The 20,582-nt window shown below is 44.8% G+C and overlaps 3 protein-coding genes and 1 long non-coding RNA gene across 10 annotated transcripts in view; 2 read left to right on the forward strand and 2 right to left on the reverse strand.

Annotated features, from left to right (window-relative positions):
* Positions 1-322, forward strand: part of LOC134734327 (uncharacterized) — a 31,334-nt gene extending 31,012 nt beyond the window's left edge. Inside the window, exon 4 of the long non-coding RNA XR_010117570.1 lies at positions 1-322. This is a non-coding gene — a long non-coding RNA (uncharacterized lncRNA).
* Positions 75-3,914, reverse strand: MRPL9 (mitochondrial ribosomal protein L9). Of its 2 annotated transcripts, XM_063626368.1 has the most exons (7): positions 3,727-3,911; positions 3,390-3,546; positions 2,776-2,900; positions 2,525-2,575; positions 1,867-1,968; positions 1,232-1,315; positions 75-610 (listed from the first exon to the last, which is right to left on the reverse strand). In XM_063626368.1, the coding sequence occupies exons 1-7, from the start codon at positions 3,877-3,879 to the stop codon at positions 479-481; spliced, it is 804 nt and encodes a 267-aa protein (XP_063482438.1). In that variant the 5' UTR covers positions 3,880-3,911; the 3' UTR covers positions 75-478. The 2 variants fall into 2 exon arrangements, with proteins under 2 accessions (XP_063482438.1, XP_063482439.1); XM_063626369.1 differs by lacking the exon at positions 1,867-1,968 and having other exon boundaries at positions 3,727-3,914.
* On the forward strand, positions 3,536-10,236 carry OAZ3 (ornithine decarboxylase antizyme 3). Its single transcript, XM_063626375.1, is given in 6 exon segments — positions 3,536-3,567; positions 7,569-7,629; positions 7,631-7,705; positions 8,444-8,619; positions 9,078-9,163; positions 9,983-10,236. Coding segments are annotated over 6 exon segments (573 nt in total). The 3' UTR covers positions 10,126-10,236.
* TDRKH (tudor and KH domain containing) overlaps positions 9,408-20,582 on the reverse strand; it is a 20,410-nt gene continuing 9,235 nt past the window's right edge. Inside the window, exons 4-14 of one of the 6 annotated variants that reach the window (XM_063626292.1) lie at positions 19,218-19,407; positions 18,370-18,509; positions 17,952-18,273; positions 15,707-15,867; positions 15,350-15,534; positions 15,086-15,150; positions 14,657-14,808; positions 14,330-14,431; positions 13,976-14,072; positions 13,679-13,770; positions 9,408-9,468 (exon numbers count right to left, since the gene is read on the reverse strand). In XM_063626292.1, coding sequence (XP_063482362.1) covers positions 13,718-13,770; positions 13,976-14,072; positions 14,330-14,431; positions 14,657-14,808; positions 15,086-15,150; positions 15,350-15,534; positions 15,707-15,867; positions 17,952-18,273; positions 18,370-18,509; positions 19,218-19,407 — 1,467 coding nt within the window. In that variant the 3' untranslated portion in view covers positions 9,408-9,468; positions 13,679-13,717. Of the gene's footprint in view, positions 9,469-10,469; positions 13,771-13,975; positions 14,073-14,329; positions 14,432-14,656; positions 14,809-15,085; positions 15,151-15,349; positions 15,535-15,706; positions 15,868-17,951; positions 18,274-18,369; positions 18,510-19,146; positions 19,148-19,217; positions 19,408-20,582 lie in introns of those variants that run through there. The other 5 variants (XM_063626295.1, XM_063626293.1, XM_063626291.1 and 2 more) reach the window with 5 other exon arrangements.

Below are 20,582 nucleotides of genomic sequence, written 5' to 3' on the forward strand. Positions count from 1 at the left end.
CAGCAAACCTCTGTGGCTCAAGGAAATCTCAGTTGGATGTCCTGTCCCATCTACTCAAGACCAGTAAACAACACTTAAAAAGAACATAATCTCTTTATTTCTGCTTGGGATACAAATGTTCAGTTTGGATGATGAGAATGAGGCAAGTACTGGAGACAATGGCTGGCTCTTCTGTTTGTCCCAATAAACTCCAATGGAGGAAGAAGCTAAACAGGTTTGGGATGGTTTCGGTCTATTGTATCTAGCTTATCAAATCTACGGCCTGGTACTTCTGGAACAAGACTGCCCCAGTGATGACAGTTAAAGATAAAGATGGCAAAAATGAAGAATTCAACATGTATACGCAGTGCAGTCTGATGTCTTCAGATGTTCTCTAAAATTCTGTATTTGGTCAGAGCTGGGAGTGAGATCAGGGTGCTTGCCCATTTCTGCTCCACTGCTCCTGATTCTGCTTTGCTGCCTTGGAGGGAGAGGAGATTTAGATCTGGGGGCTGGTGGGGGCCATGGCCTTGGCAGCTTGCTGGGCTAACCAGTACTTATATCTTTTGGTCTTGGGCTTCTCAAAGTTCACAACAGACATAGGCACTCTCACAGTATCAAGCCCATTTACCTGCATACAAAACAATGGGAATTCTCAGAGATCAGTCAGGTAGGTAAGATTTAGCACCACCTAATCCCAGCTTTTCACCCTGACTTTTCTCCCAGTCAGAAAAAGGAGAGTTAGGGCTGGGCACAGTGGCTAATGCCTGTAATCCCAGCACTTTGGCAGGCTGAGGCAGGTAGATCACCTGAGGTCAGGAGTTTGAGACCAGCCTGGCCAACATGGGGAAACCCTGTCTCTACTAAAATACAAAAATTAGCCAGGCATGGTGGCGTGTGCCTGTAATCCCAGCTACTATGGGGGCTGAGGCAGAAGGACCGCTTGAACCTGAGAGGTGGAGGTTGCAGTGAGCTGAGATCGTGCCACTGCACTCCAGTCTGGGCAACAGAGTGACACTCCATCTCAAAAAAAAAAAAAAAAAAAAAGGGAGAAGTAGGTGCTAGGTGCGGTGGCTAACGCCTATAGTCCTAGCTACTTGGGAGGCTGAGGTGGGAGGATCGCTTGAACCCAGGAGTTTGAATCCAGCCTGGGCAATGAAACAAAACCCTGTCTTTAAGAGAAAGGAAAAAAAAGGAAAAAGTGGGGGAAAAGGAGAAAGAAAAGAAAAAAGAAAGTATGCAAAACACTCACCGTCACCTCACACCAATACTCGCCCCACCGTGTGATAGGCTCTTCTGGTAACTTTAACGTATGTGGGGCAACCACAACACCAAGCTACAAAAAAAAAAATAAAATAAAATAAAATCTCAGCTCAAACGAACTCTGTTTTCATGACTGCCACTCTAGGGAACCTCATAAAGAGGGTTACAGGATTTCCTGCACAGGGATGCATAAAACTGGGGTGTCTACTCTGGCTGATTCCATGGGAGAGAAGGGCATACACCTTCATAGACGGTAGTAGAGAAATATTCAATTCTGATTCTCAGAAAGGGAGGTAGATTCACAAAGAGAAACAGGGCTTGAGGCCAAAACCACTTCATCCACAAAAGTAACAATTCTCCAGTGAGTCACAAATCCCCAGCGTTTCCCTAGGTAGACAGGAAATAAATGGAAACCACCACCTTTTCCTATGAATCTTCAAATTCTATGTGACCATCCTTAGTCCTTAGCCATTTCCTTCCCATACTCCTGCAAACTAACCAAGAATACTTTCCTTAACTATAACTGGATGATCACAACCCTTCCTAACAAAGGGATCAATCCCAGGCCTCCTTCCCAGAGGCAGCTTCCACCTCAGGGGTAGAGTGATTTTTGGGAACACTCACATTCTTGAAGAAGTGGCGGGCAACTATTTCAGGGTTCAGCTCCCATTTGACATTGTTCTTCATCCCTACCTCCAGGCGACAGCTTTTTAGAAATTTCACTGTCTGAAAGGAATTATGAGTTGGAGTCAAAGGAGAGGAAACATGTCAGGGTTACAAGGTATGCAAGCCAAGCATGATGGCTCATGCCTGTAATCCCAGCACTTTGGGAGGCCAAGATGGGTCTCCCAAAGTGGATCACTTCAGCCCAGGAGTTTGAAACCAGCCTGGCCAACACGGCGAAACCCTGTCTCTACCAAAAATACAAAAGTTAGCCAGGCATGGTGGCAGGCACCTGTACTGATTATCTTCTCATGTGTCCATGTTCTCTCCAACTTGTACGTAAACATCCTTGAAGGCAGAGCCCTCATCTCAGACTATTCCATGGGTTCCCTGATTCCCAGATTGGAACCTCCCTTGGTACTTTAAGGCACTTCATGCAACACATCAGGGATCTCCCAAGAGGTCTACATACCGGTTTTGTGGGGCAGCCACAACACTTCCCCTTTCTCCCACTCTTGGGTCTGCAATCAGGAGATCTCAAAGGAATCAGGGAGACTCTCAGGGTGAGGTTGGTAAGTCTTGTAAGTGACAAATAAATACTTTTTACATTTCTACTCACCGCCTCACCTGCCTTGGTCTGGATCTTCTCTAATTTTCCTTCTTGTCTCAGCTAGAAAAGAAAGTTAGAGATGAAAAGCAGTAAAAGAAAAATGAGCCCATGTTAAATAGCATCAAACTATTCCTATGCTGGGCATTGGCTGGGCTTCTGGATGCCTGTTCTTCTAGTTCCTATTTCATTTTCAAGTTAAATGTCAAAGGGAAGGAAGCTGCGAGAGAAAAGAAGTCTCTCTGTCCTTCCTTTGAGCTCACCAATTTCTCCTCTTCAAACAGCTTCTTGTTTTCAGGGGATGCATATACAGCCAGTCCCTGAAGAAGGAGTCGATTCCGGCCCAAAGATTTCTTCACTGAGACCAGGTCACCCCGGACTCCAACATCTGTCAATGAGAACAGAGACAGGGGAATTAGAACCATCTAGGAGTCCCTAAAGAAAAGATGATCAAAGAGAGAAGCACCTCTTACTTTCTCACAGTGCTTATTTTTCCTAAAAGAAATGCTAACTCATATTCACTAGGAAGAAGATTTAAGAGACTGCTAATTAGTTTCTTTAGAACTTGATGTATAAATTTAATATCCCCTGTACAGAGGGAGGAGTTGTCCCATGGAGGATTTCAGTATATGTGGCACAAATTGTCAGGCTCCTCTCCCCACACACTGTTAATGATGTTGCTGCCTTTATGTTTTAATTTTCAATGCTGGAGGCCAATGTCACAATCAAAATAGTTTTTATGGCTTCCTCTTCTCACATATAGAGTTGATTATTTCCACAAAGAAAAAGCAAGGCAAATGGTTGAGGGGGACGGGCTAGAAAAAGCTGATGCCAAACCGGACCAGCCTGAGAGGAAGCGCCTCGGCCCAGGCCTTACTCTCCACCGACTGCGTGAGGATGAGCTCCAGGTTTTCTTTGGGCCGATGCTTCGTGTCCTCCACCAGCTTATAGACGCGATGTCGCCGGTGCAGGCGCGGCTTCCGGCCCTCCCCGGCCAGCGGTACCTTCCACCAGCGCTCCACGATGACCGTGCCCTGGCGGCCAGGAAAGCGACGGTGAGCTAGTCTCCACAAGGAACAGCCTCTCCCTCCACCACGGCCACCAGCCCCTCAAGGAAAGCCCGCCACCCCCACATCGGGTCCCTCCAGGTCCCAGTGCGCCTCCAGAAACAATACTCGAGCGTGTCTACCCCCTACCCCACACTCAGCCCTCACCCGATTTTGAGAGAGGCTGAAGTCGCAGGCCAGGTCAGGGGACTTCCCTTCATGTCGCGGCCGCAGTAGCTCCCGGGCGCCTCCCCGCAGCTGCCGCCCAGCGCCCGCCCGCAGCAGAGCTCTGCCCGGGGCCGTGACAACGTGCGCCGCCATGTTCGCAGGCACAGAATGAGACCTGAGGGAGGACCCGGGCGTCGGGCGGCAGGAAAGGCCCCCGCCAGGGCTGCCTGCGGCGCGCCGGCGCGGCTTTGGTCTGGGCTGAGCGAGGGGATGGGGAGCGGGCCAGGGGACAGATGGCACCGCGGCTTGCCTGTTTTTACTTTTTGGCAGAGGGGACGGACGCCCAGAATTACTGATAATGGAATGAGTGTTAGGTGGACTGACGCCGGAAAAGACGCTCTTCCTCTTGAAAGTGTGGGCTTTGCTTTTGCTCTAGTTGCTGGGGTAACTTTTAATTCTGACGTTCTGTGATGACTGGATACTGACGGGAGAATGAATGATGCTCTCACTTTTCCTTATTTCAAATCTACCTAAAAGTGGTAAAGGATGGGATCTCTTGGAAAACTCTGCCAGCTCCAGGAGGAGCCTAACCCTTAATCATTATGCTGCAGTATTTAAGCTAATAAAGGAGAATTCTAAATCACAAGCTATGTAAACCATAGTAAAAAAGCAACTATGGTAGGGCCGCGACAGTTCCCTCTGGGGAGGGTCTCAGTACTGGACAGAAGACCATAAAAACTGGATGAAAGAAAGTCCATTTGGCAGAGATTATGGAAAGACGGGCCCTTAAACATACTGACCAGTCCTCCTTCCTCCTAAATACACTACTTGGCCTCCTGGACACCGGTCTTCTTCAGTCTCGTTTGCTGATTTCTCCTTTTCTCCCCGCTTCTTAGAATGCCCCCGGGACTCCGTTTTTGAACCTTTACTCTTCTCAGGATACACTCACTGTTGATCTCATCCAGTCTCGTGGCTTACAATACCATTTATATGCCAATGACTCCTAAATTTCTAGGTCCATCCTAGACATATCCCAAACTCATCTCAAATATTCAACTGTTTATTCGTCATTTTCCTCTTATGTATCCAAAGGACACCTCAAAGTTAACTGTCCCAAACTGAACTTATTTTATTCCCCTCTCGCCCCCAAAACTGCCCCATCTGCACAGCCTTTTTCCTCTCAGTTGACAGAAACTCCATTCTTTCCATTCTCTTTTCTCTCATACTCCATCAGGAAATCCTGTGGGTTCTACCTTTAACTTACAGATAGTCCCTGACTTGGATTTACAATTTTTGAGTTTGTGATGGTGTGAAAGTGATGTGCACTCAGTAGGACATCAATAAGTTACATGAAATATTCAACACTTTATTATAAAATAGGCTTTGTGTTAGATGATTTTACCCAACTGTCGGCTAAGTTGTCTGAGCATGTTTAAGATAGGCTAGGCTAAGCTATGGTGTTTGGTAGGTGTGTTACATGCATTTTCAACTTACGATACTTTCAACATACGATGGGTTTATCAGGACATAACCCTATTTTAAGTCAAGGAGCACTTGTAGTTCCAGAATCCAACCACTTGTCACTACCTCCAATGCTCTACCTTGGAGTAAGACACTACTTTCTCCTGGATTACTGCAATAGTCCACTAAAAGATCTCCCTTAATTCTCTACAGTTTATAATTCTCTGTAGCTTATTTATAGCAGCCAGAATGATCTTTTTAAAGCATACGTCAGATCATGTCATTCTTCCACCCAAAACTTTGTAATGACTTCCTCCTTTACTCAAGGTAAAAGAAAAAGGCCATCAGATGGTCTACAAGGCCATACATAATCTGACCCCATTAGCTCCTCTATAATTTACACTGCTCCACCCACAGTGGCCTCCTTGTTTCTTGAAAACAGGCACATTTCCTGCTCAGGGCTTTTGCACTGGCTGCTTTTGCGTTGGATGCTCTTATCCTCAGATGCTGGCTTGGTTAACAACCTCACATCCTCCAAGTGTTTAATTAAATGTCAGTTTTTTTTCAGTGAGAGATCACCCTATTTCTTACTGTAACCCTGACCCATCCCCTTCACATTCCTTATCTTCCTTTATCTTGCTCTATTCCTCCCCACCCCATAGCAGTTACCTTCTAACATACTAAAAATTTACTATGTTTATTTTCTAGGTTTGTCCTTTCACTTTTAGAAGATATGTTCCATATGGCAGGGATTTGTTTTGTTCACTGATGTATCTCAAGCACCTAGAATAGTGGCTGGCTCATAGTAGACCCTCAATAAATATTTGTTGAATGGATAAATATGCAGAGGTCTCAAATTGGCAGTCCCAGAATCAAATTTTGCTTACAATGTTGTTTATCAACAATATTTTTAGTAGTCGATTTTTTTTTTTTTTTTGAGTCGGAGTCTTGCTCTGTCCCCCAGGCTGGAGTGCGGTGGTGCGATCTCAGCTCACTGCAAGCTCCGCTTCCCGGGTTCACGCCATTCTCCTGCCTCAGCCTCCCAAGTAGCTGGGAATACAGGCGCCCACCACCACGCCCGGCTAATTTTTTGTATTTTTAGTACAGACGAGTTTCATCGTGTTAGCCAGGATGGTCTCGATCTCCTGACCTCGTGATCCACCCGCCTCGAACTCCCAAAGTGCTGGGATTACAGACGCGAGCCACCGCGCCCGGCCCAGTAGTCGATATTTTTTAAAATTGGTGAGATTTACTACAAAACTGTCTTTCCAGTTTCTGTTCAAAAATCATACGATACAGCACCATCAAGTCTGCATTCTTGCATGGAACTGGATGGAATTGAGTTGTGTGGACTTCCTTTAGATAAGGTGTGAGCTTTCCTATTTTGCTACAGCCCTACCCTGCCACTCCACAAATTTCCATAAGCTGTCTAGGCCCCTGAAGGCATTTAGTTTGCAATTCCTACCCTACAAGGATTCAACAATCTGTAGCAACCCTGGGTTATTAAGGGTAGGGATGATAATAAAAATACTCAACTGGTATGAACTGGGAACCAACTAATCAGGTCACCACTGGATCAGAGCCTTGGAAGAGTCAGATACTAACTATTTACTTGCTGGAATTTAAGGGAAGGGGAGTGTCCACAGAGGAGCAGGGTGGGTGGGCACAAGTGCTCAGGCAGGGCTTTTGGCCAAGCAGTACAGAAGTCTTCAAGTCCTATTTTTCAATCATTCATACAGCCATAACATGCCTACTAGTTGAATATGAGCCCTGGATAAGGGATTAGGGTAGATGAGCAGCAGAGTGGAGTCCTAATATGACATAAGGGCTGACCCCTTATCCATGTCATAGTGCCCACTGGGTCACAATGCCACCAGGTTGCCTAAACCTCTGCCACCCACCTGTGAACTTCACTTTGCCACAGGGAGGCACTGAACTGAAAAACTGCCTTGTAACAGGTGTCGCCCCTCTGTCTACTCCCTTTCTTATATCAAGAGGGGAAAAACACGTAACTACCTCTACCCGATCTGGTCTCCATACGCCTATTACCTTTACTGTTACAAGTACCGGATCACCCTCCGGGAGAAGATGCTGCCTCGTTGTTATAAAAGGTACTTGTTTTCATCTCTATTTGTAGTTGTTTATATAATATGTAAGGAAAAAGTAAAAGAATTTGAAAGAATTTCCCAAATGGCAAGAAATAACAACAGAATAGGGGGTGGAAAGCTGGCATGGAACTTCAGAATTTTTCCATCTGGTTGGCCCAGGAACATAGAAACAGGCTGGACAACAGAAAATACAGATCATGCCAGAGCCTGGTACTGTGTATCTTCCCACCTCAGATTCCAAGATAAACTAATTTGGGTCTCTTTCCCAACCAGCATCACTTATAAGGAAGAGGAGGACTTGACACTCCAGCCCCGTTCCTGCCTCCAGTGCTCCTGAGTCCCTAGTAGGCCTCCAGGAGGGCAAAAGCACCAAGCAGGGTAACCACGACCAGCTTAAAGAACTGTATTCGGTAAGTGGACTGTCAGCTGGTGCTGTGACAGGGCAACCCTTTTCTTGCATACCTTGCAGAGGAGGGACATTAGCAAGTTGGAAGATGAATTATAGAGGTAGACGGAATCTTGGAACGCATGTGTAAAAGCTACTTGTTATATAGACAAGGATTCTGGCCCACAGACTGTAAAATCAAGGTCATACAGATGGTAGTGAAAAGCAGGATGGGAAAAGAGGGAGTGGGGACAAAGGCAGAACAAACTCTATAGGACTTCTGGGACATAAAGCTGGTTAGATGCTAAGCAGGATCTGGAATCCAGAACTTGCCCACATATCATATTGCAATAACAAGCCTGGTTGTAACTACGGCATTTTAAATAGAAGAATTTAGAGAAAACCCATATAATGAAAAAAGTGGAAATTATTAGTGAGAAAGGAAGCACATTATAAAGCTTTGTTTAAATCCTAAGCTCTCTGATGGAAACATTTCTAAGTTCCTAAATGGTTATTGTACTCCTGTGTTGAAGTCAGCAGGCAGTAATACTGCCTCAGCTGGATTGTTTGATATAAAGGAGAACTCCATAATAGGCATAGGCTATTAGCTCCTGGGACTAAGGGATATTATTGCATCTTTAAGATCTTGGCTCCGATTCTCCCAGGCTCCCCCCATCAATGCCCACCTTGCTTCAACAGACACACCCCAATCTGCCTGAGGTCTGATTTGAAGACTAGAGGAGCGTTTTTACTCCTTTTCCAGGCTGGGAACTTGACGGTGCTGGCTACTGACCCCCTGCTCCACCAGGACCCAGTGCAGTTAGACTTTCACTTCCGCCTCACCTCCCAGACCTCTGCCCATTGGCACGGCCTTCTCTGTGACCATCGACTCTTCCTGGATATCCCGTATCGGGCCTTGGATCAAGGCAACCGGGAAAGGTGACTGAGCCTGGATGGGAGAATTGGGAGGGGATAGGTAGGGGATTTCACCCTTCTATCATGTCATAGTACATAGGGCTAATTCTGGAGCTAGATATAAGCAATCCATTCACCTGGCATGCAGACAAGCCTGTGAGCTGAGCCAGGATCTGGGGTTCAAGGGATGAGTCCATGGGAAGTTGGACTCAGATCCAGAAATAGTTGAATAACGAAGTACTTTCTAGCTGTTCATCTCAGTAGTCCTTTCTCCCCAGACCCCTTCTGTGGCTTACATCCAGTGGTGTGCAATCTCTTGGCTTCCGAGAAAAATCTACCAAAACTAGTATAGCAACTTTCATTTCCTGGCTTGAGTGGGTAGAGGGCAGAAAATGACCAATAAGATTTTTTCTGCTCCAAGTAGGTGTCTTTCTGGATTTTGAGTTGGCCAAACATTTTAACTGTTTTTCTGTGGCTCCTAGTTTGACCGCAACCCTGGAGTACGTGGAAGAGAAGACAAATGTGGACTCTGTGTTTGTGAACTTCCAGAATGATCGGAACGACAGAGGTGGGGATCTGCTGTTCTTCCTTGCTCTTCATGCTGAGGCAGCTGGATAACTCCTTTTCCTTTATAGGAGACCCTCTTCCCCCATCTTTAAAAATGCACCCTCAGGCATTTCAGGGATTCTTTTCTTCCCACCCACCACAAAGGTGGGAAGTTGTAACTTGTTCCATCAAGTTACAACTGGACTCTGAGGAAGCCCCTGCAGGTGGTGTTAGGGGTCAGATTGAAGGAGCACTGGTGAAATTACACAGAATCCATTCAACGGATGTGGCCAGCAGGACAAAATGGATCTCAAACTTACGGAGCACCTACAATGTGAAAGGGTCAGACATAAGGCCAAGGGAACGGGGACATATTTAACCGGATGCCTGGAGCATATGTTACAGAAACTATAGCCTCTTGCCTCAAGGAGTTCAAACTCTGTTGGATATAAGACAAGGGATGGTGAATAATCATTCATAAGTGATAGATATTATTTCAGAGCTTACTATGCCATCATTGTATTAGTATATAGGTAGACTTCACTCTAGTGTTAAGCACTTCATGAACATCGCATTTAATCTTAAATTCTGTGAGGAGGAAGGTTCTATGATTTATAAATGGAAAATTTTATAGATGGAAACTGAAGTTCTGCAGGACTAACTCACAGAACAAGTGTTAAAACCAGAGTTAGAGCCTAGGTCTGTCTGACTAAAGCACATCCTATATGCCTGCACTACACTGCTTCCCAGGGCCACTCCCTAGTGGAAGAAATCAAATCTGGGGGCATACATGTATTGAGTTTTAAAGCATGTTCTAATCATTTGTTCTATCCTTTCACAGGTGCCCTGCTGCGGGCCTTCAGCTACATGGGCTTTGAGGTGGTCAGACCAGGTCACCCTGCCCTCCCTCCCTTGGACAATGTCATCTTTATGGTGTATCCCCTTGAAAGGGATGTTGGCCACCTGCCCAGTGAGCCTCCTTGAACATGATTATTCCAACGCTTTGAGGGGCTGGAAGCCTTGACACATGGAATCAGGGGCCCGGGATGTGATTCAGGACACTTTCCATCCTAGAAATAAAGGGTAGTGCAATCATCAAGTGTTCACTGTTTCTTGGTGGGGTGGGTAATAGGGTTGGCTGGAGTGGGACATACACCTTACAGAGCTAAATTCATTGAAAAGATCACAGGGACCTGAACTACGGAGGGAAAGTACCTAAGGATTTTTGGTTCCCTTTGCCTTCCTCCATGCCCCAAACTATTTCCCCATTTATTCTAACCATTTACTGAGCACTAATCAGTGAACTCCGTAGTTCAGAAAGACTGAGATTTGTTGGGCTGTTTTTATCCATATATTTCAGTTGAGGTGCTACAGATGTGGAGAAAACCAAAGAAGGCACATAGATCCCTTGGCTTTGGCCCAAGTTGGGGGATCTCAATGGACAAAATAGGTGACATAGAAGAGGGCATTCCAGGCAGCAGGAAAAGTACTGGGTTATACTAACAGAATGACAAAAGAACCCATCAGAATGGGCTGTAAACAGGTAAGACTTAAAGGCATATTAAAGAAAAAGACTTTTATACATAGTAACAAACTGCAGGTAAGAATGAGACATTACTCATTTTCAGGGTAGGAAGTCTTATAAATGATTTATATCAGGGACCTCTATCTTAAGAGTAAAGGTTCCCTAAGGAACTCTGGTAGCACCAGTTCCAGGGCTGAGCATGCTTCAGCGAGTTCATTGCAGCCAACATCTGAAACATCAAATAAATGGAAGCTCCTTAAAGATTCCTCCAAGAGTACCTGAACTACTCACCAGAGCTGTTCCTTCACTAGAGCCTTTCTGCTAATTGGGACTGAGATTTTTCTTTTCTTTTTTTGGAAACAGCATCTTGCTGTGTCACACAGGCTGGAGTGGAGTGGTGCAATCTTGGCTCACTCGCTGCAACCTCTGCTCCCCTGGGCTCAAGCGATTCTCGACCTCAGCCTCTCAAGTAGCTAGGACCACAGGCACACACCACCATGCCTGGCTAATTTTTTTGTATTTTTGGTAGAGATGGGGTTTCAGCATGGTGCCAGGCTGGTCTTGAACTCCTGAGCTCAAGCAATCTGCCCGCCTCAGCCTCCCAAAGTGTTGGGATTATAGGCGTGAGCCACTGGTGCCTGGCTAATACTGAGATTTTTCTGAGAAAATAAATTTTGAGAATTGTGGTTATGAGAAAATATAGTTGCCATGTAGTATATAGGTAGACGTTACTAATCCCTAAATTTTAAAAAAAAGACCTGTGTAAGGCATCCTTATGTGCTAGTTTTAAATTTTCTAGTTTATCTTGCTTTATCCTTAAAAAAAGTTCACTTGCCATTTTTCTACCATCCACATTACTATACATTTATATTTACTTTGAAGCACCTCAAGTACTTCAAGCCTCTCATTTGAGCCTCACAGTACTGTCAGAAATGGAAAGATGCTATAAGGAAACACATTAAAATTTTGCAAAAAGTTTACAGTGGAGATCTACTCCTTAAAGATTCCTCCAAGACTACATGAGCTACTTACCAGAGCTGTTCCTAGAATCCAGGTTTCTAGAATCTTAATCTGGGCCTTTTTTTTTTTTTGAGACGGAGTCTTGCTTTTTCACCCAGGCTGGAGTGCAGTGGCTCAATCTCGGCTCACTGCAAGCTCCGCCTCCTGGGTTCACACCATTCTCCTGCCTCAGCCTCTCCGAGTAGCTGGGACTACAGGCGCCCGCCACCACACCTGGCTAATTTTTTGTATTTTTAGTAGAGACAGGGTTTCACCGTGGTCTCGATCTCCTGACCTCGTGATCCGCCCACCTCGGCCTCCCAAAGTGCTGGGATTACAAGCGTGAGCCACAGCGCCCAGCCGCCTTTTCTTTTGAATAGTATAGGTGGGGTCTTACTCACACAGCCTAAACCTAAACTGGTTCGGGTTCCTAGTGAATTTGTTTTTTTGAGACAAGGTCTTGCTCTGTTACCCAGGCTGGCGGTGTGGTGGTGTGATCTGGGTTCACTGCAACCTCCGCTTCCCAGGTTCAAGTGATTCTTGTGCCTCAGCCTCCCGAATAGCTGGGATTACAAGTGCCTGCCACCACGCTCAGCTAATTTTTGTATTTTTTTGAGACAGAGTCTCTCTCTGTCACTCCAGGCTGGAGTGCAGTGGCACAATCTCAGCTCACTGCAACCTCCGCCTCCCGGGTTCAAGCGATTCTCCTGCCTCAGCCTCCCACACAGCTGAGACAACAGGTGCATGCCACCATGCCTGGCTAATTTTTTGTATTCTTAGTAGAGACAGGGTTTCACCATGTTGGCCTCAAGTAATCTGCCTGCCTCAGCCTCCCAAAGTGCTGGGATTACAGGTGTGAGCTACCGTGCCCAGCCAGTGAATGGTTATTTCTGAAGTGACTTTAGAGAAACAATATCAATGTGTATATGGGAGGGACACTTGTTTCATAGATGGGCTTTCTGTGAGGCAGTTGGCAGTTTTCACCAGATTTAGGCTCACATCCTGCTTCCACCTTGTGAGTCAATCAGAATTTGGTTTTAGAAAATTTTCTTGAGAACTTTATTCAGCAAAAAAATCCTCCAAATGATTTAAACAGGACTGTATACTCTTCCTCTCTCTCCACGGGTGGATATGTGTGCATACATATAGATATTATACTAGCAATTTAGAAAATTTCTTGAGCCTCCTGTCTCCTTTCTACTTATATTTTAACTAAAGGTTACAGAGAAATAGCTGGAGCAGTTTCAAAAGCCTGTCTTCAATAACATATCAGCAATTGAGGCTGGGAGGCAGTATTCTCTTCCCACTTCCTGAGGCTTTTAAATATAATTATGCTAATTTTTGCCTTTGCCTCCTGATTCAACTGGGGTCTTTGAGTTCACCACTCAAAAGCTTTCCTACACTTGATCTTAGCCAAAAGGCCAAGAAGTGATCAAAAGCTTTCCTTAACCAGAGTCCCCTGATAAGGTGAGTCAGAAGTCTGCAGAATCATCCCTTCCAATGACGAAAGCCTATTTCCCAGCCTCGAAAAGGATACAGCCTAGCAGTAATGTGCATCATGACTGGTAGAGGGGACTGAGCCTGACGTTGAACGGCCTGGAAGTAACACAGCAGTATTCAAACACTGGAGGGTTGGGGAGCGATCAGGAGCAGGAGGTGGAATGGGGGAGACACACTTGTAGTGTGGTAGTCCAATTTTTTTGTAGTCTGATGGGAGGAGAATATGAATTTGGTCCACAACAAGCCAGACTGTATGTGTAATAAAGGAAGGACTGTATGGATCCTTTATCATACACTCCTCTCCTCCAGGCACCAATTCCTATGCCAAATCCTGCCAAACACAGAAATACACAAAAAGCTTGAAAGTGCTCAATCTGAGAGCAAGTTAAGCTGCAGGAAAGCAGCTGCAGAGTATATTAAGACAGGGCACGGGAAAGAGGGAATCAAAGCAAGTGCCCCACTGTCACCCTCATTACTTTCCTGTTGCTACAGATAGATGATAGCTGCACTCACACAGCAAAGCAGATGGCTGAGCAAGCTGAAGCCCAGACTTCAGAGTAAGTAGTCATCTTCAAGGTTATCATCACCAGACATAGAAGCAGCTTCTATTGAAGATAAATAAGAAGGAGAAAGTTAGACACTGCCCTATTCTAGCAGGCACTGCCAGCGAGGCTCAAAAGAAAAATTGACCTCTTGGTGCTCAATGACCTGACTAGGAACCAAGCCTTCAATTAACCTCTCTAGTCTGGAAAGACTGAATGAGAAAAGTTAATCTCCAAAGATGCTCTAGGGAGGAAATACTGCTTGTACCTGATAAGCTGAGGCAGGACAGGGTATGTGTTATCTCTCCAGAGCTCTTTTTGGTCTCAGTGAGCAAGGTGCTGAGAGAGGCATCTGTTTCTGTGGCCTGAGTGGATGAAAACAGGAAAAAAGGAGGAACATGTTGGCTTTTAGGAAAAAAGAGGCCACCCTTTCATTCTTCTCATAGGACCTGGTTAAGGCAGTTGCATTTGGCTACCAAGAGGGACAAAATGCTCCTTTGGTCAACTACTGGAGGAGCTCAAAGTCCTTAGGAAAGCTAACACAGTATCAGACTAGAAGCCCTTAATGTCTATGTGTTAGATTTGCCTGAAAGCAGCACCCTATATAACTGCAATGGCTCACCATGTCCTTCAACATGTCTGGGATAGCTCTGTTTTCTTCTATGTCTTCAGGAAGCTCAATTGCGTATCCTTTGTGTACTAATTCTAGCCCAATATCAAGTTTCTGAGAAGAAAAATGAAAAGGGAATGATGTTCTCTCAGTAAGCAAGGGCAAATTTGAGGAAACAAGGCAGAAGGACTGACACTTTAAAGACATTCCTTTGGTAAGATGGTGAGAAAGATCTTACAGTAAGAGTAATATCAGATAAGGGTTTCTGAGAAAGAAAAAGTAAATTAGGCTATAAATATACTGAAGATATGGCAAGCAGTGAGTGAATGCCAGTCTTACCTTCCCATTGCTAGTATCATATAAGTAGATCTTCGGCCAAGTTGAGATCCCAGTCTGGACATAGCTAGAGATCTTGGCTACCAGAGGCTTCCAGTCAGCACAATGAGTGAGTCTATCAAACTCATCCAAAGCTTCCTCTTCCCACTGGTCACCTGGCAAAAGATTGTAGGGGTTACTGCTGATAGAGGTGGGGATTATACCCTGGAGGCAAGTTGGAACTACCCTTTTCTACTCAGGAAGGCACCTGTGTCTTCTCTGGTTGGGTTGGGTCTGCCAGGCAAGTTTCTGGCTGCTGCTAGTGCTGGTGAGGAAAAGACACCTGAGTCCCCAGAATTCAAAAAGCCTGGGAATGTGAGAATTCCTTCCAATGAACTGTATGAAAGTTATTCTATTTGGAGGTAAGCTCAATAGGTGGCATGACCAATTTACCTGAGGGAGCAATCCGTGCCAGACTACATTCTATTGCTTGAAATGGAAGGCTTAAGAAGTCACTCCTGAAGTAAAAGAAACTAAAATTAGAATCCCGGGGCCAAAAACATCTTCTTATATTGCCGCTTTCAGAAAGAACCAACTAACATGAGATGATAACCATCTGCTCTCTGTAAACAGGTTCCCTTCCAAATCCCCCTGACAACTGCCAACAGCTCACCACCCTATGGTCAGAACTGAGTCAGTAGTTGGGATTGAGCTGACCTCAGCACTGACCTGAGAGCCCTGAGGTCCTTCAGTGGGCAATCTCCATTATCTCCAAAGTCAACAAAATAGAGGTCCAAGTTCCCATTCTCCAAGGTGCCGAGGACCCGAGCTCGATACCAGGAACCATTTGTAGGTAAAGGTGCTGCTACAATGTCTCCTACATGCACAGTCAAGTCTTCAGGCTGTATGTGGGGAGGAGGACAAAGGCAGAGAGTTACAAAGTGCTAGGCTCATAAACAGAATCGCAGGAGGAAGAAAGAAAAGTAGTTGCTCCACAGGGAAAGGAAGAGAGTACAGTGAAAAAGATATGCCATCTTTTCATTAAACCCCAGCCCTGTCCCTATGGCAACTCACCACACTATTCTCATAGTGCTGAGTCATCTCATTGACAAGCTTATCCAATTGCAGGCTGCGGGAGCCAACGATCTGGATCCAGAAGTGGTTAGGGTGCTCAGAAGCAGAAACGTAGACTTCTAGGTACTCATCAGCATGAAAACTGAAGTCAGGACTGGGGACTGAACACAGAGATAAGGATGGTGGCCACATCAGACCCATCTCTTGTTGGAATGAAGAGACTAACCAGGGTAGTGACAGGTACAAATACCAATGGCTGTTACCATTTTAAAATGGCAGGAGAGGCAACTGGATGAATCAAACAAGAATATCCTAAAGAAAGATACTAAGCTATCCTTTGTACCTTTCCATGTAACTGAGTAATAACAGCTTACATTCTTTGTCATGTGCTACATATTCAAATCAGTCACCAATTATGCAGAAAGTAAACCTCCATATGCTAGCTGCAGCACCGATCAGTAAAAAGGTATATGGACAGCAATCTTTACATGGACAGTGACGGACATGGGCCTGTTCCAGATCCCATTCTACCACTGACTCCTTACGTGACCCTGGACAAGTCTGTGAGATTCTTGGGGACCCAGGTCCTCTTTGCCCACGCCAACACCTATGTACAGAAGAGAAAGCTCACAGCCTTTTCTTTTTCAATAGTGATGATTTTTAAAAACAGTAATGAAAAAGCAATATAAAATCTGGCTGAGAATTTTACTTGTTGATAAAGTATGTCTAGGCTGGGCATGGTGGCTCATGCCTGTCATCCCAGCACTTTGGGAGGCCAAGGTGGGTGGATCATTTGAGGCCAGGAGTTCGAGACCAGCCTGTCCAATATGGTGAAATCCATCTCTACTAAAAAATACAAAAATCAGTCAGGTGTGGTGGTGTGCACCTGTGGTCTCATCTACTCAGGAGGCTGAGGCATGAGAATCACTTGAACCTGGGAGGCGGAGGTTGCAGTGAGCCGAGAATGTGCCATTGCACTCCAGCCTAGGAGACAGAGGAAGACTCTGTCTCAAAAAAAAAAAAGTATGTCTAGAGAAGCAATATCATGTAAATCCAATTATTTGATGTATTACTCATTTGTTTACTGTGTCAGCATTATTTTGCCATTTTCATCAGCTGTTTTATATTTAGAAAAATACTTATGTTTAGTATTAATTCAAGTAAAATATTATTACCAGTAGGGAATATCTGTGATGATAGACATAAGTGTATTCATGAAAAAAGACTTTTTATTGCTTCCTATTTTGGGTAATCTAAGCCAGTATTTCTTTTTAAAAAAATATTTAATTTTTTTTTTTGAGACAGGATCTCACTGTCACCCAGGCTGGAGTGCAACGGTGCAATCCCAGCTCACTGTAGCCTCGACTTCCTGGGCTCATGCGCTTCTCCCATTTCAGCCTCCCAAGTAGTTGGGACCACAGGTTGCACCACCACACCCTAAGCCAGTATTTCTTTTTTTTAAACAGAAAACCTAGGTTATTTGTTAAGCTGTTACAAAAACAAAACAATTACCATTTGAAGTACTTTGAGGACTTTATCCCAGACTCATTTGTTCTGTTATAGAAACTAAACTAAAAGGTTGGAAATCAAAGGATATAACCTAAGAGGTTATAACACAGCGGGCTGGTAAAACATGGCGAAAGGAGCTCTCTCTTTCCCCACCCTGTCTACTTATACCTCCAAGCTCCTGTGCATTCTCACCACATAGGTCTGCTAGCTTACGGAAAATGCATACAGTGAAGGCAGGAATTATAGGCCTACTCAGAGGGTACCCAGACACAGAAAGTTTTGGGGTAAATAATAAACTACAAATATCCTCTTGGTTAATTCATTTTTGTTAATAAAGGTGATGTATCTATCTTTCGCTGGTGACAACTTGTCTCAATATAGTCTGTCTCGAGAAAGAAGTAGTTCAGGTTGGGTTTTGGAAAAGGAAGAAGACTTTCATCAACTTTGCTTCAGAGTGGAAGAGGCACCAAGTTCTCTCCTACAATTAGGAGCAGAATCTTAAACCTGCATAAATCATTTTCAGTGATCAACATCTGCATCCTCAAACTCTCCAGCAACTGTTGGTGTGGATTCTACCTCCATCCCATCTTCAAAATATCTTACTGAATCTTCTGTCCTGACCCCAGCCATATTATACTGGCTGCTCAGACTGAGAAAGCATTCCTTCTAATGTCTCCACTATCTAAGCCAGTATTTCTATCTTCTATGATTAATGGGCTCCCTCTTTGTTACATACTTTCAAACATGGACATCTCTGGGATGGCCTGGGCTCCCGACTTCTGAAAGCTGTCATCACTAGGTTTCTCCCAGGAACCTTCCTTTGACACTACCACAGCCATGTTGCCTCCTCCTTTGGGTGGAGGAGTCACCAGGGGTGCAGCCGGCTCCATGCTAGAACTGGTGTTTTTCCATAAAGCTGGCTCTCCAGCTCCACCTGGCTCTGTCATGTCTTCTCTTCTCACACTGATTGGCTGTTTGCGTGGGACTCTGGTTTCTGCAGAATGAGCAATTCTCTTCCGAAGTTCTTCATCTTCTGAAACTTTCTCCAGTATCAAATGCTGTGGAAAATAAGAGAAAGGATGATATTCTGACCTGGGATAGAGTAAAAGGATCTTCTCATGCTCAGGTATAATTCAAGTCTATTAGCTACTTGCCTTGGCTGCTGCCACTTCCTTCTGTGTTCCTGAGATTTTTATAAGTCTTGATAGTAGTAATGTCCCTTCTGATTCTTTGTCACAGGTAATTTTGGCTCCAGAGGCTTTACAGATAGAACGAATTGTCTCGCCGCCTCTCCCTACATTAAACAATACATAAAAACCTGCCCTTCCCTCCTGGCCAACCTTAGCTACTGGAGAAATCACTGTTTTGTATATACTAGGAGAAGAGAATCAGTTCTCATTTCTTAAGTGAACAAAATACAAGATGTTGAATGGAAAGCAGGAGATACTGAAATCATTACTGTGAAAAGGAGAATACCATATTCTTTCCTTTTTCCATTTTATTTAAACTCCACACTTTGGCTAACTTCATGTCATTTTCATTTTGACCACTCAGCATGGCCATATCAGGTCACAAAAAGATATGCTATATAGTGTGTCAGGACACTGGATCAAGGACAGGACATTTCTCTGCCTCTAATAGCAGCACTAAGCGATGCTCTAGGGGAAAGCACAAAAGGTACCCTCTAGAGCACTGTCTTGAAAGACTTGAGATAACATGAGCATCCCAAGCTTCCCTTTAAAAATCAATTATAAGGTAAATATAATACATCTACTAGAACCCTTAAAGAATCAATTTGTAAGGTTCAGATCATATAACTTCTTGAGGAAACAGGTTTGGTTTTACCACCAGTTCTACAAACAGTAAACCTCTGGTCTCAATGTCCCTTTTTTTCCCCTCACATGGTGAAGGGGAACTAGGCCAGAAAAAACCCTGGGAAGGTGTGGAAGAGGGACAAAGGTAAAGAATGAAGGAAACAGTAGAGGAAGCCATCCAGTGGTACCTATGATTCTGCCCACAGATCTCTGGGGAACTGAAAGCTGCTCAGACACTGGGGTATTCTCTGTCAGGATCTGATGGATTGCTGCTTTGGCCTTGCACACCTGAACAGGAAAACCACTGATAAGCAGCACTCGCTCATCGCCTACATCCTCTGTGTCCACATCAATCCGAGCACCTGTCTGTTTCCGCAGCTGCAAAGAAAAGGACATTTGGCAGTACATTCTGGAAGAGCTCCCATTTGAGCCCAGCTACAGACACTCTAAAACAAACCCTGGAGGTAGACAGAATTAGCCAAAGGCATCAGCTAATACTATCTATGCAACCAGTCCTCAGTTACTTTATATACAACCTCGGTTACTATCTTACTTTATATACAACCTCAGTTACCATCTATACAACCAGTCCTCACTTTATGGAAGGAGATTAGTAACAAATGTAACCCCAAATAGCAGTGAATTCAAACGCATTTATCTTTGTGTTTAGAATCCTTTCCCCTTACTAATTTTATTTGGATTAGAGGATCAAATATTTTGTTTTCTTGACATTTCAGCTGAATGGAAGATGGTAAGAAGAACCACGTAGCCATTCAATATTTACTGTCAATTAATGAGAGTTCATTAATTCCATAGTAGAAAAGGATAATTTGACCAGGTGCGGTGGCTCATGCCTCTAATCCCAGCACTTTGGGAAGCCGAGGTGGGCGGATCACGAGGTCAGGAGATTGAGACCATCCTGGCTAACATGGTGAAATCCTGTCTCTACGAAAAATACAAAAAATTTGCTGGGAGTGGCGGCGGGCACCTGTAGTCCCAGCTACTTGGGAGGCTGAGGCAGGAGAATGGCGTGAACTTGGGAGGTGGAGCTTGCAGTGAGCCAAGATCACGCCACTGCACTCCAGCCTGGGTGACAGAGCCAGACTCCGTCTCAAAAAAAAAAAAAAAAAAAAGGATAATTCAAGCTATACCATGCTGACAATCATCCAGTCAAAAACCCATATTTCAAGCTAAGTTATCCTTTCTCTCTAGGGAGAAGTATTCTTCTCTAGAAGGGAAGTAGCTAAAAAGTTCCTCTATTTGTTCTTTTAAAAATATACATAGTGGCTGGGCCCAGTGGCTCACGCCTGTAATCCCAGCACTCTGGGAGGCCGAGGTAGGCAGATCACGTGAGGTCAGGAGTTCGAGATCAGCCTGGCCAACATGACGAAACCTTGTCTCTACTAAAAATACCAAAAATTCGCTGGGTGTGGTGGTGAGTGCCTGTAATTCCAGCTACTTGGGAGGCTGAGGCAGGAGAATCACTTGAACCCAGGAGGCAGATGTTGCAGTGAGCTGAGATCGTGTCATTGCACTCCAGCCTGGACAACAAG

Source organism: Symphalangus syndactylus, chromosome 12 (genome assembly GCF_028878055.3).
Source record: "Symphalangus syndactylus isolate Jambi chromosome 12, NHGRI_mSymSyn1-v2.1_pri, whole genome shotgun sequence".
Classification (NCBI taxonomy): domain Eukaryota; kingdom Metazoa; phylum Chordata; class Mammalia; order Primates; family Hylobatidae; genus Symphalangus; species Symphalangus syndactylus.